Here is a 16,381-nt window from a genome sequence, read left to right on the forward strand (position 1 = left end):
AGCCGCCAGGGGGCGCCCGCGGGCCCGCGCATCCGCCGGGCCGGGGGGCAGGGCGGACATTGCGCTCCCTTGGCGCGSAGATGTGACGTCACGGCCCGTCGCGTTGGCGGCGGCGAAGGAGGAGGAGGAGGAAGCGGAGCGGATCCGACGCGATGGAGGCGATCCCGGTGCCCGCGGCCTCTCCCGCCGCCCTGGTGCCGGTTGCCGCCGCGGGCCCCGTCGTSGTGACGGGGAAGGAGGTGGTGTCGCCGGCCCCGAAGCAGCCSAAGAAGATCTTGGATGAGGAGGCGTATATCGAGGTGAGGCGGCGGGGCCGGGCCTAAGCCTGGGACGCTCCGATCCGCCGGTGCCTTGGCCCAGCGCTTCCAGCTGGGGTCCGCCCGGCCGGAACCCGCCCGCGGCCTCTGCTCGCTGCAACCGCGGCTGCGGGTCGAAATAGCGCTGCGGCCACCCCTGGAGCCTGTGTCCCTCCTGCGGCGACAGCTGTCACCGCKGTGCCACCGGCACAATGTCCGGGGGCTGCCCGGCCTGCTGTGGCCGTGCACAGCTGGCCCCGAGCCGAGCCGGCACGCCAGGAATCCCACCGTGTTACTAAAGTTGTGTCTGTGTTTGTAGAGCTTGGAGAAAATCATCCAGCGAGACTTTTTTCCCGACGTGGAGAAGTTGCGAGCACAGAAGGACTATCTGGAGGCTGAAGAAAATGGTGACTTGGAGAAAATGAGACAAATTGCTATCAAGTTTGGCTCTTCCTTGAATAAATCATCGAGGGACACACCTGCACCATGTAAGAACTGTCTCTCTGGGGCATAAGGGGTTTGTATCTGATATTGCTGCTCTGCTTTACCTAACCTGGTGCAGGCAATGCTTATCTTAAAGATCCAATGTTGATGCTGCATGAGAATTAAGTGTACTGGTTTGGGCAGTAGCCAGTGGCTGGTGGCTGATGCTRAATTTCACTTTGATGGTGTCTAATAACTCCTTGAGGAAAAGGTTTTGGAAAAAGCAGATTTTGAATAACCATTCCTTATAGGCATCTTTTGCCAAGTTCCTGCTTCCTAGGGAATGTTACATGCTCTCTACTATCAGAAATTCTAAGCTGTGTTTCGAATCCTTGTTTCAGTTGGCAGTTTTAGAGGTTCTTGTTGAATCTACAGACATGAGATTTTTGTGTATTAGGGACAGAAGCTGTAGGAAGCTCAGGGTTATCAGAGGTTCCCACAGAAAGTATCCAATGCTCGGTTTTATCTTTTCTTTCACTTYCAGTTCAGGTGTTTCTTAAAGCCCAGCCCCTGTGTGAGCTCTTGCAGTGGGGTTTGGGCAAGTTGCTCTCTTGTGATGAAGGGCCTGTGTCACTGGTGGTGTCCCTTCCTCCCCACTGCAGGTGCTTGCCCTGCTCTGGGCTGAGTTTGATTTGCTGCTGCTCTTGTTGGCCAAAGCAGGGGTGGGGTGACAAATACATTGGGCTGTGGCTGTCCTGGGAATTTCTCCCAGCAGGAAAACAATGGCTTAGATGAGGCCAAAATCTTGTCTGGAGGTTGAGACAGAACTGAACAGAACATTCTGGAGTTTTTTCACAAGTTTTTAATTAAATTGTTGTTCTCTTGACATGCCTGCTGTGACTTGTTTGGCACATGATCCTTACAGCAAGTCCTGTTGTGTGCTCCAGTAACCAAGTGAACTTTTGGTTTTTTTTGGTGACAGATGTTACCCCAGCCACGTTTGAAACCCCYGAAGTGCATCTAGGTGGCCTTCCAGTGGGGGGAAATAAATCCAAAGCTGGCATCAAAACTGCAGAGGAAGGTAAGAGAATTATGTTTCTCTAGCTGAATTCTTCAGCAACAGGAAAACAAAATGTCTGCTAGCAGCTGGCCATCTGTGAATTTTACCTTTAAAATAAATTGCTATAAATGCCATGAAAGAGTTTATGTGAAAGTTGGTTTTAAGTGTTTGAGGAAAGATTTATTACTGCACCAGTCTGTGTGAATCTATTTCTTTGACCAAGCTTGATGTTAGTTATTAGTGTGTCCATGGAAGGTTCACTGTCAGGAGGTTAAGAGGTAGAGAGTGCTCTCATGGAGAGGGAGGCATTAACCTTTCTCAGGCTTCTTCCCTTCTCTTGCTAGGAGAAGCAGAAAAAGATGATAAAGATGCACTTCCCAGTCTGGACACRTTCTTGGCAAAGCACACGAGTGAAGATAATGCTTCCTTTGAGCAGATCATGGAGGTGGCCAAAGAGAAGGAGAAAGTCAAGCATGCCTGGCTGTACAGTGCAGAGGAGGAGTACGCCCGGGTAGGGAATTGCCTCAGCTCTGTCTCTTCCAGAGGGAGATACCATTTCACTGTGTTTCTGCTAAGGCTGTTTCCTGGGTCCTGTCACTGCTCTTTGTTTCCCTATGCAGTCCTGTTTTTTCCCCTTCTGTCACACAAGCACAGTGCTGGCTAAGTTGCTGAGGATGCCTCTTCTGAAAGCTTTGAGGCTGCAAAACACTGCACAGAGTGCAGGTACTGCAGTCCTCGGCAGCTTCTTCCATAAGCAGCAACAGCAGGGAGAGCAGCAGAGCACAGTTCTTGTTGTTTGCCTTATCAACTTTTACTGTTTGCAGTTAGATTGTCTATCCTGTTTCAGTTTTGTGTTTCTGTTATCAATAATAACCCACTCAGCTGCTGAAGCACAGAACTGCATGAGCAGGGCTGGCTGTGCTGCCTCCCTCAGCTGCCTGCAGGGGAGGTCTGGGAGCTGTTCTGGGCCTGCCTTGTCAGTCTTTAACCATCAGCAGTGAGCAGCTGGCACAGATTTGTCATTGATGGATGTGGGATGCAGTGCCTTTTAATGAAGTTTGGCACTGACACGTGGGTGTTCGCTCCTTTTGTTGTTTTTTTGTCTCARTTGTTCCTCAGACTCTGTTACATGTCTGATGCAAAGGGTGGCTGAGCCTGTGACTGAGCTTTCCAAGTTGTGTCTGCCTGAATAAAAGATTGCAGGAGGGTGCTTTAGACCTGATTCTGATTTTTCACCTTTCAAACCATTTGTCCTTTCAGCGACAAAATGAAAACTTGGCACTGCCTTCAGCAGAGCAGCAAGCTCTGGAGAATGTAAAAGCTGGTCTGGATACCTGGGAATACACAGCTCGAAACACCCTCATGTATTATCCTACAGGTAAGGCATTGCTTCCAGGTGGGTTGGCTCCAAACAGTGCTTACAGCATTCCTGTCAATGACTGAGCAGCTCTTACAGGTAATGCTGTTTTTTCTTCTGTGAAGCCCAGATAGGTAAAGCTGTTTTAAAAAATATGTAAAGTTGTTTCTAGAAAGTGGTTTTTTTTCTTTTTTTTTTTTCCTTTTCTTTCTTACTTTCTTGGTCTAATCCATGTTTTTGCAAATGCGGTTTTCTTTTTTGACTATAAATGTACAGTTAAACATTTCTGTGAACCAGTGAAGTAGAGAAAAGAGCCCTTTTTTAAAAGATGCTTTGCTTTTCAAGGTGTACCTGATGAGAGTGATGTCTTTAAGAAGCCCAGGGAAGTTGTGCATCGAAACACCCGTTTTGTGAAGGACCCTTTTAGCCAAGCTGTGAGCAAATCACAGCTCCAACAAGCTGCAGCCCTCAATGCTCAGGTTAGATAATTTCTTCTGACTAAAACCTAGTTAGTCTTTGACCTCTGGTGAGAGGAGGAGAACTATATGTGTGTGCTGGATACAGCTGACTCACACTTTTCTCCACATGAATGGCACTGTCTTTTTTATTCCAGTACAAACAGGGCAAAGTGGGACCAGATGGGAAAGAACTGATACCCCAAGACTCTCCAAAAGTTAATGGATATGGATTTGTGGCTACCCCYTCTCCTGCCCCAGGTGAGAGGATTTTCTTATTTCTTCTGCTTTAGGAGGACCATTWCTGCACTTACTCTGATGCTCTGTTCAACACCAGGGTGTCATTACAGGGTTAGAGAAGGAGGTAAAGCTTCCTCCATGTGTGCTGAATGGATGCAGGGCTTAAATCCTAGTCCAGTACACAGGTAGGAGAAGTCACACYGCACCAAGGGGATCTGAGCAAGTTGCTGTGCCCTTGCTCAGCAGTGATCTAGCTACAGGGTGCCTTCACTTAGAACAAACTGGTTATTTCTTCAAGCTGAAATGTGGTGTCTGAATTTGTAGCTGCTCTTCACCAGCCATTCTGTTTCCCTGTGGGTTTTGTGATTRTGCCAAAACCTGAACATAGTGGGGCTTTCCCTCTGGAAAACCTGTAGGTGGCGTTTGGAGCACCTCCTTTCTTCATCATAAATAGCTTTTCCAAACCTGGACAGTGGGATTTTCTAGCCAGAGACTTTATTAGGCTCTTAGAATCCTTTCTACACCTGTTTGTCCAGGTGCAGTCACTGTCTGGTACAGGCTGCCCCTGAGGTGATTGGACAGTACTTTTGGCTATTTCATGTTTTTTAAGTCCTCTGCCTGTTTTCTTACTTTTAAAGAGATTCTCATGTTGAAGGAATTTTCATACAGTGGCAGAGGGGATGACTGATACTATAGAGGGAAAAATGGAAGTGTCACTAATCAAAGATTTAGCAAATGGAAAAATAAAGACATGGAAAAGACAGTGCTTATTTGTTGTAACTGAGAGGGTGACACAGCTATAGGCAATCCTGTGAGTTTAAGGTTCCTGCATTTCCTAATTTGCTGCTTTTTTTTTGTGGTGAATGAAAAAAAATCGAATGTCTTGCATGGGCATGACACTATGAATTTGTTTTCAGGTGTGAATGAGTCTCCTTTTATGACATGGGGTGAAATTGAAAGCACCCCTTTGCGTCTGGAAGGGTCAGAAAGACCATATGTGGACAGAACACCTGGACCAGCTTTCAAGGTATTTCATGTCAGCATGACATTGTTTTCTGGGGGGGAAGAGCTAAGAAGGGAAAGGCAAGTGAGTCAGTAATAGATTACCATGGAGTGTGACACATCTCTGGGTGGTGTTCCCAGTCCTTGAGACTAATAGTCTAGTTTGTGCTTGGAGGGTGGAGGTGRGCATGGATCCACATGGAATCTACTTGGTGGAGTACACACTGCTGGCAGGAGAATGAGATTCTGCTTTTGATGGTGGGCCCAGACAGAGGGGCTTTCAGAGGAAGCTGAAATGCTCAGTTTTTCTGATTTTCATGTGTGAATAGGTGGAAATGTTAGGATTTCTCTCTACCTTTATTTTCTGGCTGCTGCAGCCTGAGGCAGGTGTAGCAGTTAAGAGTAGAAAAGACACTCTGGCTTTGCTAATGATACCTAACCCTGCATGCCACCTGTCTCCTGCTGGTGTCATTGAATGTGAGCTGAGACTCTTAGTTTAAGAAAGGTGTAATTTACTGTATGTGCTTCTGTTTTGTCAAACTCCAAAGGCCTTGACTGGTTCTCCTGCTGTTTAGCAATGCATGTGTATGCCTGAGAGCTGGCTGGCTGCAGGCCAGRCGAGACATAGGTGACATTGTTTGTCTAGGAGAAACAGCAGGAGGAAATTCCAGAGGTAATGGCTGCCTCCTTGACTGGACTGGTTTTACCATTTTTGTTACTTGCTAAGGCAGGTTGTAGGTCTCTGTGTCCTCTCTGGCTTTTATGCAGCAGCAGAGAGGTGCAGGCTGACCCCAGTTCTCCCTGCTTTAGATCCCTGTACACTGGAATCCAGCTGTGAAGGTGCTTTGATTCATTTTTGCAGCACTCTTGAGTGCCTTGGCAAGTGAACTGTGTGATGCATTTATAGATCCTGGAGCCCGGGCGCCGTGAGAGGTTAGGACTCAAGATGGCCAATGARGTGGCAGCTAAAAACCGAGCAAAGAAACAGGAGGCACTTCGAAAAGTGACAGAAAACCTGGCCAGGTGAGACTCCTGTTTTGACACCAGAGCTGGGGATGGGTATTATCTGATGAGATTTAAATCAGCACATGTAGAAAGGGAGGAATGAGGGTAAGGAAGGATACTATGGAAGCAGGAAGAGGTACATTCGGACTGAAAGTTTTTAGAAATGAAAAGTTTAGAAATCAAAAAAATTAATTCCTGAGGGAAAGTGGCTGGTGGCTGTCCCTGACACTCCTTGTCAGCATTACTGTTCTGACGTACAGCCACCCAGCGATGCCTCTGGATCAGTGTCTTGCCTCATTGCAAAGAGGAGACATGATAAGAGTTGCTTGGGTGGGTCACAAAAAGGACAGAGTGGGCTCAAAGGAAAAGTCAGGCATTTCCACTCAGGTTTGGGAGGGATGTAGGAGTTTCTCTGCCACTTGTCTCTGTAGACGGTCTGCATTTACCTGCAGGCAGAGGGTCTGCTCTATGAGGAAAATCATGTAGGGAGGCAATAATGCTTTTCCTGATAGAGGCAGATTTTTTACTGTCAAATCTTTTAAAACTGTTTATTCTGTTTCAGCCTTACGCCTAAAGGACTGAGCCCAGCAATGTCACCGGCTTTGCAAAGACTTGTAAACAGGACTGCGAGTAAATACACCGACAAAGCCCTGCGAGCCAGCTACACTCCCTCCCCAGCCCACACAGGAACTCCTGGTTACAAAACTCCAGCCAGTGGGCCTCAAACCCCGCAGAGCACCCCGCAGTCTAGGACAGAAACTCACACACCAGTATCTCAGGATACTACCTCCATCACGGACAATTTACTGCAGCTTCCCAAAAGAAGAAAGGCWTCTGATTTCTTCTGAACATTGCAATCCACCATCATGGTGGTGGTGAGCTGGCTGTGCTCAGTGAACCACACACTGGTTACTGGAAACTGGGAAAATTGGGATAATTTCTTAAAGATATATTTCTAGACAGCCATGCATTTCAATTTGTTTCTGTATAGCTACGTCTATTTCTTAAGTGGGTTAAGCCTTTCTAAGMGGCTGAAGTGGACTTGGTTCCAACTTGTCGAACTTGTCTGAGTTTGTACTTTGCAGAAGAAGGGAGATAACCATGTGTATACTGAGACATGACACAGARTTTTAGGCAGGTTCTCTTTAATTTGAATTTAAACTGATGCAGTTCACAGGTTTCACTGACATTGTGATCTTGTTAAAACCAGCATTCCTTAAGATGACCCCATTTCCTCCTCCACTCCTTACACTTTGCAGAATGGGATTTGCCTGGCTGCTGTTGCTCAGGGTTTTCTTCCTGCGGGTTTTGGACTTGCCCTCTTCTGCAGCTGGCAGAGGGCAGGAATAAGATTTGTTTTTATAGCTGCTCTGTGTGTGACTCCAGAGACTTGATGATCACGGTGCAGGGGCCAGGGACAGTCCTGCATCATCCACCAGAATGWCAGTGTGTTTCTGAAGGACAGAAGTGGTACTTCTGATAGCCACACCGGGGCTTTTGTTTGGTGTTTTCCTCCCATTCTTTGAAACTTTTCGCTTTAGTTTTTAGAATTGCCCAAAACCAGGCAAAGCTATTTTAACCACACGTAGCCTGCACTCAGTGATGTGGTTGCTGCAGTATGAGCTGATCTTTGTGTGTGGGATGAGCCCTTGTGTGGGGTGATCCAGCCTGGACAAACACCATGCCCCTTTTTGGAGGAAGCAGGCGTAGCCAGATGTATTCACTTCTTGCACCACACCTGAATACAAGACAGTGTGTGTAACACTTGGCAGTGTTGGCATTTGCTATAGTCAGGTGGTGTTTTACTAAGGGAACATCTGTGGAAAGTCTTTTCCAGCACTTGAGGAGTGTCTGCAATCTTCTCTAAGGTCTGAGGTGTTGGATGCTGTGTTTGTCTTGGTGGAGAGCTTCCTCTTGTATGGTTTCCCCTGCTACTTCCAAAACCTGTGGAAAACCCTGACTGTGAAAAACCCTTCCCAGGGACTCAGTTTTTAKAGTGCACCTTGTAAAAATAAATTTATCAACATGGCATTGCTRGGAATCATGACTCAAAAATTAGTAATTTTTGCCTTTTTAGTCCAGAAATACTTGAAGGCTATGCTTTATCTTTTAAGCAAAAAATTATTCTCAGGTACTCATTAATTAATGTGAAAGGAGTGCATTTACTAAAGTTTCCATGCTTTCAGAATTTTTCTTTAAGGACTCAAMTGGCTAAATATGAACAAAGTTCTTAGGTAATTTCAAATACAGATTATTTATTTCATAGTGAAATGCTTATCTCCATTAAGCATAAGACCTCTCTGTTAGGTACACAGGCAGATGGTCAGGCCCTGGCCTGCAGTTTGAGTCACTGAGGAAACCAACAAGGGGTAGATGTGGGATTCCTGCCCATCTGTGGGTGCTGAAGCTCCTCTGAGTGTGGGATGCACGGACAGACTGAGCAGCATTCGAGGAACTGTGGATGGGGGGTGCACACATGGATCAGGAGTGGGATGTGCCACAGCATTTCCAACTGGCTGTGCTCACACCAAGGTGGAGCTGGAGTAATAGAGTGGGGAGTGTGATATCTGAGGGTAGTTAGTTCCACATTGTGCAGATTGCATTAAATATCCTGTGGATGGTGTTGGTTTTSTGTTTGCCCTCGAGTGAATTAACCTTGACAGCCATACTAAAATCATAGCCTTGGTTCTGCCACACTGATGGGTGTTCACATGTTTGTTGGAAATACAGTTTATTTTCGGTTACATGCTGTAAGACTGGATCCACTGAAAGGGCTTTAGTGCTCTTCAGATTGGCTGTTTCTGTAATGCCTGCTGTAATGTCTGTTCTCTGCTTCCTGCTATCTGTAATTAGGGGACCAGTAAATTCTTCATTGCCAGAGATTTTTGCTGCTGTAGCAGTGGCAGATAATGTGCCTTACAGGGCCAAATCCAATGTGAAAAAACATCTTAATTCTTGATCATTTGTGGGGTTTTTCCTTTCCATTTCCAGCAGATTATTTTTCTTCTGCTGTTGCAATATATCTGCATTTTTCTATGTGCAAGGCCCAAGCACGCTCGCTCCCTCAGCCATAAGAGCACCTGGAGCTCTCCTGCTCCTGCACAGGGGGCAGGCAGTGAGCTGTGGTGGCCCCAGGTCTCTCCTGGGTAGCCAGGATGGCTGTGGTGGTTACTGCATGCTTGGAAGTCCACACATTGCCCTATGTCCATGTGTGTGACACGGGGCTGGAACCCCATCACATCCAGAGGCTGTGGATGCTTGTCATGATGCAGGAAAGATGTGGGAGACCACAAGAGGTTCTTGTTCTTGTCAGTCTAATCCCTGTGCCCCAAGCTGGTTCTCTGAGCCCTTCAGGGCCAGGAGCCTCTCTGCCATGGTGCAGGGACTGCAACTTTTCACCCACCTGAAAGCAGGTTCTGCAGGGCTGGGGAAGGTCAAAAGGGAAGCTGTGGTTAGAGATACTTTGTTGTTTTGGAGGATTGGGGTATTTCTCTGCAAAAATAAAGGAAATGGGTCCTCTCACTCAGGGGAGAGGGAAGTAGACCAATTCTCACTTCCCCATATTTGCACTTCTTGTCTCAATCCCCACTCACAGCAGCTGGTTACAAATCCCAGCTCGGGGTCAGTCCAGAGCCAGGGCTGGGTTCAGCCACCCTCTGGAACAAAAGCCAGGGTTAAACTGTGCCCTGCTCTCATGGTGGAGGCATCATAATGTGTTTATTTATGCATCACCCTGTATGGTGTAAGCCCAGGCCCTGGGGTGGGTGAGGATACCCAGGATCAGTGTGGAGGCTGTGCTGCAGGAAGCCAGGCTCAGGACAGTCTGTCCCCACAGMATCCCGTTGGAGGAGCAAAGCTGGGGAGTTTGATGCTCATGCTTTGTGCTGGAGGATGTTGTCACACTTCGAATCCCTACAGGCTTTCAGATCATGACAGTATTTGGCAGCACATGAGAGCTGGGAAAGTGGGTTTTGGCCTAAATCTTGAGGCAGTGCCCTGCTGCTTGTGACGCACTCSAGCGGGTCCCCAAGCACGTTCCTGGCCATCCAGTGCTCCTGAGGCAGCTCCTGAGGCCCCAGGGCTCACAGCTCCAAGCTCACCCTGCTAGCCCAGCTCCAGGGAGCTCTTGCCAGGCACCAATTTCCCCTGCCATCTTAAACTGCACATTGAGGTTTGGAAAAAGCCCCTCCCTGGTACTGAMCTGAGCACAGCAACAGCACCTGGGGGGAGAGCAGTGAGAGCTCAGAAAACCCCCCAGAAATCCCTGTTCCCTGACTGCAGGTKGGCAGCTGGCACATGGGGCAGGCAGTGAGTGAGGGGGAAGAGGAGATGTGAGATAGCACAAATAGCTGTATATCCCTCAGGAAAACCCCTGAGAAAAGTTTGCTGCTTGGTGTAGTGAGTAATTGGTATTAACTGGGAAACAGGGAGGGAGTGGGTAAAATTKGGTTTAAATGGTCTTTATGGGAATTTGAGTGTTTTATTTGAGAACTACCAGTTGTAGCATTAGAGTAGAAAACACTTCATTGTAAATATTAAAAAATATAAATATTTCCCAGACAGCTTCCAAGGTTTTGCCTTTGAATAAGTTATACTAAAAAGCTGGAATTCCCTGCAGAGGAAAGTAACAGCTCTCTCCTGACCATGGGATAGCCATTGTATCCGGCCCCTGGCTGAGCCCATGTCCTGGAGCTGCCTAAACACTTCCCCTTGTCAGTGGAAATTCCCGATCAATTTGGAAAGCGGGTCTTGATGCTAAAACTGCCTTTTGATCCCAAATGCCAGCTGGGCTGACCTCCATCCAGCACCAGAAGAGTTGTGGCACCGGACCTCTGACTCCAGGCAGGGACAGCCACCACCCTGCCCGGCTGCCGTGCAGCAACAAGCCAGGGTCAGATTCTTACAGGCACCTGTCACCTGCAGGGCCACTCACAATGACCTGAGCCGCACAATTAGYTGTCTTTGTTCATTTCCTCTGTGTGTGGGCCTGGGAATGCAATGTTTCCAGGAGATACGGAAACTCGGCTGGCTCTGGCACTGCCGGGTGCTGGCTGTGGGAATGTCCAGGGGCTGGGTCTGCTTGTCGGTGCCACCCKGCAGACAGGAGAACAGGGACTGTGTCACCTCACTGTGGGCAGCGGGGAGCAAAATAATGAAGAAGCAGAAGATGGTCAACCTGGGAACCTGTTGGGGCTGGGAAAGCCCAGGGCTTTGTGCCTCTGCTGCGGGACAGGCACAGTGGTGGCACAGGGAAGTCCCTGCAGAGGCAGGGAAAGGCCATCGCAGCAGAGATGAAGGGGACTGTCCCGGGTAACAGAGGAAACTGGTTGGGGYTGTCCAGAGGGGATGGGAAAAGGCTGTCGGGCAGTGGTGGACGMGAGCAGGAAAGGACGCTCCAGCTGGGCACAGCGAAATGCTGTCCCGTGGAGACCGGTGGAGGCTGTCCTGGGGAGGTGAACTGAGCAAGACTATCCGGGGGAATGGAGGGAATGAGGTTGCTATTCTGATGAGGACCGAGGGGACTGATAGAGGCCATGCTGGGGGGATCGTGGTGGCCATCAGTGGCCATCCCGGGGGTCCGAGTGGCCGGAGCGGACGGTCCCGGGGGTCACGGGAGCGCTCTGTCCCGGCCCCGCCCCGCCCGGCCCCGCCCACCGCCGGAGGAAGGGGCGGGGCGTGCGCTGCTCTGCGGTCTCGGCCCCGCCCCCCGGCTGCTGATTGGGCGGGCGGCGCGCGGCGGGAGGGGGCGTGGCGGCGCGGGCACGGCGGCGGGGAGGCGCGGCCGCCATCTTGTGCGCCGGCGGAGCCCTGCGAGCCGCCTCAGCGCGGCCGCCCGACCCGCGCCGCTCCCGCCGCTCCCGCCGCAGCCAGGGCCGCCGGCTCCGCCCGGGGCGGCGGCGAACGGCGGAGGGAGGGCAAGGGAAAAGCTCCGTGAGGACCGGGGCCCCGCGCGGGCCCGGCGGCGGCCCCTCCTCCCGCCGCTCCGCGCGTCCCTTCCTGCGGGTTTGTGGCGCTGTGCCGGGGGAGGATGAACGGAGGATAAATGGTGCCCAAGGCGGACAGCGGCACCTTCCTCCTCCTCTTCCTCCTGGTGCTGAGCATCACCGAGCCTCTGCGGCCAGGTAGGGGCGGCGGCGGGGCCGGGGGTGCCGGGCCGTCCTCCTGTGCCCGCGGGCGGTGCCGGGCCCGGGCAGCGGGCAGGGTGAGCCCCCGGGGTCGCCGGGGACAGTCCGGATCGGGGGCGGAGTGGCCCGGAGCCGGTCCCGGCCCGGGGGAGGTTTGGGCTGTGCCGCTGCTTTGTGCATTCAGACAGAGCCGGGACTCGGCCGAGCATCGGTCCCCTGTGCCGGCTGCCTGGACTTACCCTGGAAGTCGGGGTAACACGTTCGTATCGAAGTGTGAAAGCTTGGACAGAAATCTGCATAACCCTCCGGGTAATGAGCACTGAAAACGTGGTGACTAAGTTTTCAGGTGCTTCTTACTTACSTGCTTTTATGTTGTGGGCCTTGGGTGCCAACACGGCCAGACGAAATACTTGCTTTCAAAGTGCCATTTAATCCCGCTGGAAAGAGAAGAAAACCTTCTGCACCTGCTTCATTTCTCTGGTTCTGTTTGCCCTTCTTTTAGGGAAATAATTCAGCGGTGGAGTTTGTGTGCTAGCTGCTAGGCATGGTGCTTAAAATCTTAAGATGATTAACTTTGAAGAAGTGCTTGGTGTTTGCGGGTAGAAAAGGACAGCTTTTCTAGGTATGTTGCTCAGCTGGGSTTTCTTTATGGGTGTTGAACTCTCTTGGAGCTTTGCAAAGCCCTCGGGTRTCATGGGCAGCTCTTGCCAAAGAGCATCAGTAGCCAAAGCGTGAGGCTGCCTGGGGTGGCTTTGCAGGTTTGGAAATCGTCTACCCATCACACCAAGCGACTGTTCCTGGGTGATACGTGCTCCTTGTAAATAGGAGAATAAGAACCGTGGTGTACTTTGAAACCCCTTTGTTCTTTCTCTCCGAAGTAATTTTTATGACCCAGACTAATAAAACATAACAGTATTAATGAACTGCATCTAAGTGAGTTCCCAGAAGAGCTGAAACACAATTGGGTCAGTGTAAGCAGAGTTATTGAAGTAACTAACTTGGGTGTTGAAAYGTCTGTGTCTGCCTTGTTTTGTTTTAGCTTGTTTTTTTGGCAGTGCAGTGTATATACATGGCTTATGATATGCACTTAAGTAGCCAAAAAAAACCCATTTTGTTGGTAGTCTAGTATTATTACAGCTAGAGGCTTTTATGGCTGAGAAGGTACTATGTAAAACATTTCAAGCAGCTCCTTTGTAGCTGGCACTAAGTGCTACAGGCTGCTGCATTGCTGGGTGAAAAGGTTCAGCTTATTCAGAGCTGTCTCTGTGCTTTTACAGGTGGGTGGACTTGACCGTGAACTCTGTTGGTGTTGAGCATTGTAGCCTCCTAGAAATTCAAAAATTATATTTTTCATATTGTGTCAGCACATTTGTTGCTCCAGTTTGATATTGAACATCTGTCAGCAGCTGATGCTTGATGCATGAAGATAAGTTTTTCACTTGGATTTGCTTCGTTAAGATGAATGATATTTTTTTCACCGGTGCTCTAATGTACCTGCTTTAGAGATTTGTGGTGCTGTAGCCTTGCTGGCAGAAGTGTCCTTGTGAGCAAACCTTAACTCATCTGCTCAGGTTCTACACCACCGGCTTTGAAACTTGTACTGTTAGAATTCCCCTGTGGCAGCTCCCTAAGCATTCCATGAATTTTGCTGAAACCATATGTATTCCCRAACCTGAGGTGAAGTAATGCAGCTGGATATAGTGTTGCATYTGGAATTCCTTGCTGTATGAGGAGTTTCTGAGTTCCATTTGGAATATACTCATCCATCCTGTTTACTTGGTGGCTCCGGATGAGCGTGGTGGCTGAGCTGTCCATGGTGATGCCTCTGCCTCCTCCTCAGAGGAGAGCCCATCACTTCTGGGTGGCCTCACAATTCTTTGCCAGTGTCATTTGGGGTTTTTTTTTTTGTTAGCTTCATTTAGTATTTTGAGGCTGCTGTATCAAACAAATCACTCATTTAATAGATTAATAGCATATGGTTTGATTCTTAAACATAAGGTGCAGATAGGGAAAACCTGGCTCGTGCAAGTACAGAGGACACAGAGAACCTAATTTGTCACTTTAATCAGTGGTGAAGAAGTCTCCCTAGTCTTCTTTGCAGAGAGACATGGATTTCCTCAGAAAGAGAAGCATATTTGGACTTAGAATTTATTTCCCAGGTGGTGTTTGCTTTACTTTTTACTTCTTTAAACCTGTGTGTTGTAGCAACTGCCTTTCTGGTTTAGGAAGRATGCCTGCAGCTTGCTTAGCTTGAAGCTCTGCTTGGAGCTATCAGATGAGTGCTGCACAGCGCTGGGAGGTTTTATGTACTCGGAGATGAATGTGTAGTCCCTTCACAATTCAGTCCCGGCGGATCAGGCATCTCTTTGTATTTCCATGTTAATTTGACACTAGCTTTGTATCCATGTTCTTGCTGTGCTCTTCAGACAAATAAAACCTTCTTTTAAACCTCCTCAACTGTAGTATCTTTTCATGCAATCTGAAAAGCAATGATTTTACATGGACCTATTTTTTTCTGCATTTAGGGTGAGGTGGGTTTTAGTAAATGAGGGAGTAATTAATTAAAATTTCTTTTTTTCCCCCGTGTTTTTTCTGTCTTGGTTACAKGAGTCTGTTTTGTGCTACTGTTAGYACCCTAACAGCACAGGGTACTTTCAACATACTGTGACATTGGCCCCAGCTGTGCAGATTTGTGTTCCTGAAGGCACTGTGGGCAGTTAGATTTTTCTGAGCCWGTGGACTTGTAATGGTAATTTTGTGCTTTTGAGAATTGCCACTTGGATTTTTGTTTGTCCCAGTGTTTCCATCTTTCCTGTTCTGTTTTGACCATAACCTGCTTGTTTTGACTAGTTGCCTGCTTTATAGTGTGTTTTTGAAAGCGTTCTTTTTTTTTCAAAGTAGGGCATTTCTCCGTGAGTTGTGTTACACATTGTGTTTGGAATCTGCTAACGTGAATTGAAGCTGAATGTATCAACTMTTCCAAACATATGGGTGTATAGTGAAGGACTAACTTAATATTTCCTTTAAACAGTTGCTGATTTTGCTCTATCTGTTGCTGTTTGTGTGTATTTACCACAGTAGGGTTTAATTTAATAATATCTTTTTGAGGACAACTCAAACCTGCTTCAGGTTACCTGACTAGCTGTCTGAGACAGTTGATGTCTTTATGTGAGGAAATATTTCACTGCTATCTTAACTGAGTTGCAATAAGCTGTTCTTGTGCTGGCTTAGATTTTGCTTGAGTTTCTGAATCAGTGCATTTTTGTTGGTTGTTGGAAGAGCATCAGTGATGTAAATTGTTATAAATTCAGTTTTTCACTGCCTGAGAATATTTAAGAAGTTTGTCTTTCTGTTAACATYCCAGTGCATCACTGAGAATCAGAGGTTTTGGTGTCTTTGTGTAGCTTTGGGAGCTTAAGCCGTCTGGAATGACCAAGCTGACATGTTTCAGAGTAGTATTTAGAGGATTAATTAAGATCATCATTGCTAAAGACAATAACATGTTTTCATATTTCTCTAACAAGATACTGCTGCTTGCTAATGGAAAACACTTAAACATGGTCAGGCTTTATATTGGATTTTGTAATAGTGGTTTAGTACAGAGCCTTGTGAATGTAGGTCATCGGGCTTTCTTATTAGAGCATTTGCCAGGCAGCTAAAAGCCAATTGAGTTCTTGTTCTTGCAGCACTTTTTCTCCACTTCAAAGCCAGCTAGAGGAAGTAATTTTATTAGCCAATTCTATTTAAAAAAAAATATTGCACAATGTACTTAATCTGCAATGCTTAGAAAAACTTGCCAGTGCAAGTGGTCCGGTTAAAACCCCACACTGCAGCTCACAGTTTGAACTTCCCATATGCTTTGGAGCTTGCTGGCAGCTGCAGTTAGGCTCTTACAGGTGCGGTGTTGGTGTTTTGACACAGTACAGCTGACAAGTTTGTTTAAACTGCTAACTCTTTCTTGTCTCTTAGTCAAGAATTGTAGGTCTTAYGTGCAAGGCAGAACTCATTGGAGTAGAGGTCTAAGCAAACCCACGATCAGCATAGTTTCAAGGTGATCCACGGTGTGCTGTGACTGGACGGGTCTGGTTTTGTCCAGTTGAAGTGTATTGATTTAATTCAAATGGAGACCCAAATATATCGGTCATAAAATTTGCTCTGGCCAATGTTCCTCTGCTCTGGAGACACTTTGTTGGTTGGCAAATACAAACCCTTATTTTGCTCTTTGTTCACTGTCTCCACCTTAGTGAGAGCTGCGGTGAGTGATATTTATTCAGGTTCATGTCGTTGCTAACTGCAGTTCCTGTCTGTGTATTTAGGTGAATTCCCAAGTGGAAGGTTCTAGGAGTGAGGGGTAGAAGGCTTTTTATCACACCTCCTCAGTTAATTTTGCTGAAARTAGGGCTTGGCCTGTCTTGCAG

At 48.0% G+C, this 16,381-nt stretch overlaps 2 protein-coding genes across 5 annotated transcripts in view; both read left to right on the top strand.

Moving 5' to 3' along the window:
- Positions 1-108: 108 nt before the first annotated feature.
- ESS2 (ess-2 splicing factor homolog) lies at positions 109-6,789 on the top strand. The gene is made up of 10 exons (XM_057380749.1): positions 109-299; positions 616-784; positions 1,702-1,800; positions 2,124-2,290; positions 3,040-3,157; positions 3,482-3,615; positions 3,750-3,852; positions 4,749-4,858; positions 5,741-5,856; positions 6,401-6,789. The coding sequence occupies exons 1-10, from the start codon at positions 153-155 to the stop codon at positions 6,684-6,686; spliced, it is 1,449 nt and encodes a 482-aa protein (XP_057236732.1). The 5' UTR covers positions 109-152; the 3' UTR covers positions 6,687-6,789.
- A 4,855-nt stretch (positions 6,790-11,644) lies between these two features.
- DGCR2 (DiGeorge syndrome critical region gene 2) overlaps positions 11,645-16,381 on the top strand; it is a 42,016-nt gene continuing 37,279 nt past the window's right edge. For all 4 annotated transcript variants that reach the window (XM_057380742.1, XM_057380744.1, XM_057380743.1 and 1 more), the window contains exon 1: positions 11,645-11,960. In XM_057380742.1, the coding sequence (XP_057236725.1) occupies positions 11,882-11,960 (79 nt within the window). In that variant the 5' untranslated portion in view covers positions 11,645-11,881. The remainder of the gene's footprint in view (positions 11,961-16,381) is intronic.

Source organism: Malurus melanocephalus, unplaced genomic scaffold (genome assembly GCF_030028575.1).
Source record: "Malurus melanocephalus ecotype Western Australia unplaced genomic scaffold, MMel_1.1 scaffold_470, whole genome shotgun sequence".
NCBI classification, from domain to species: domain Eukaryota; kingdom Metazoa; phylum Chordata; class Aves; order Passeriformes; family Maluridae; genus Malurus; species Malurus melanocephalus.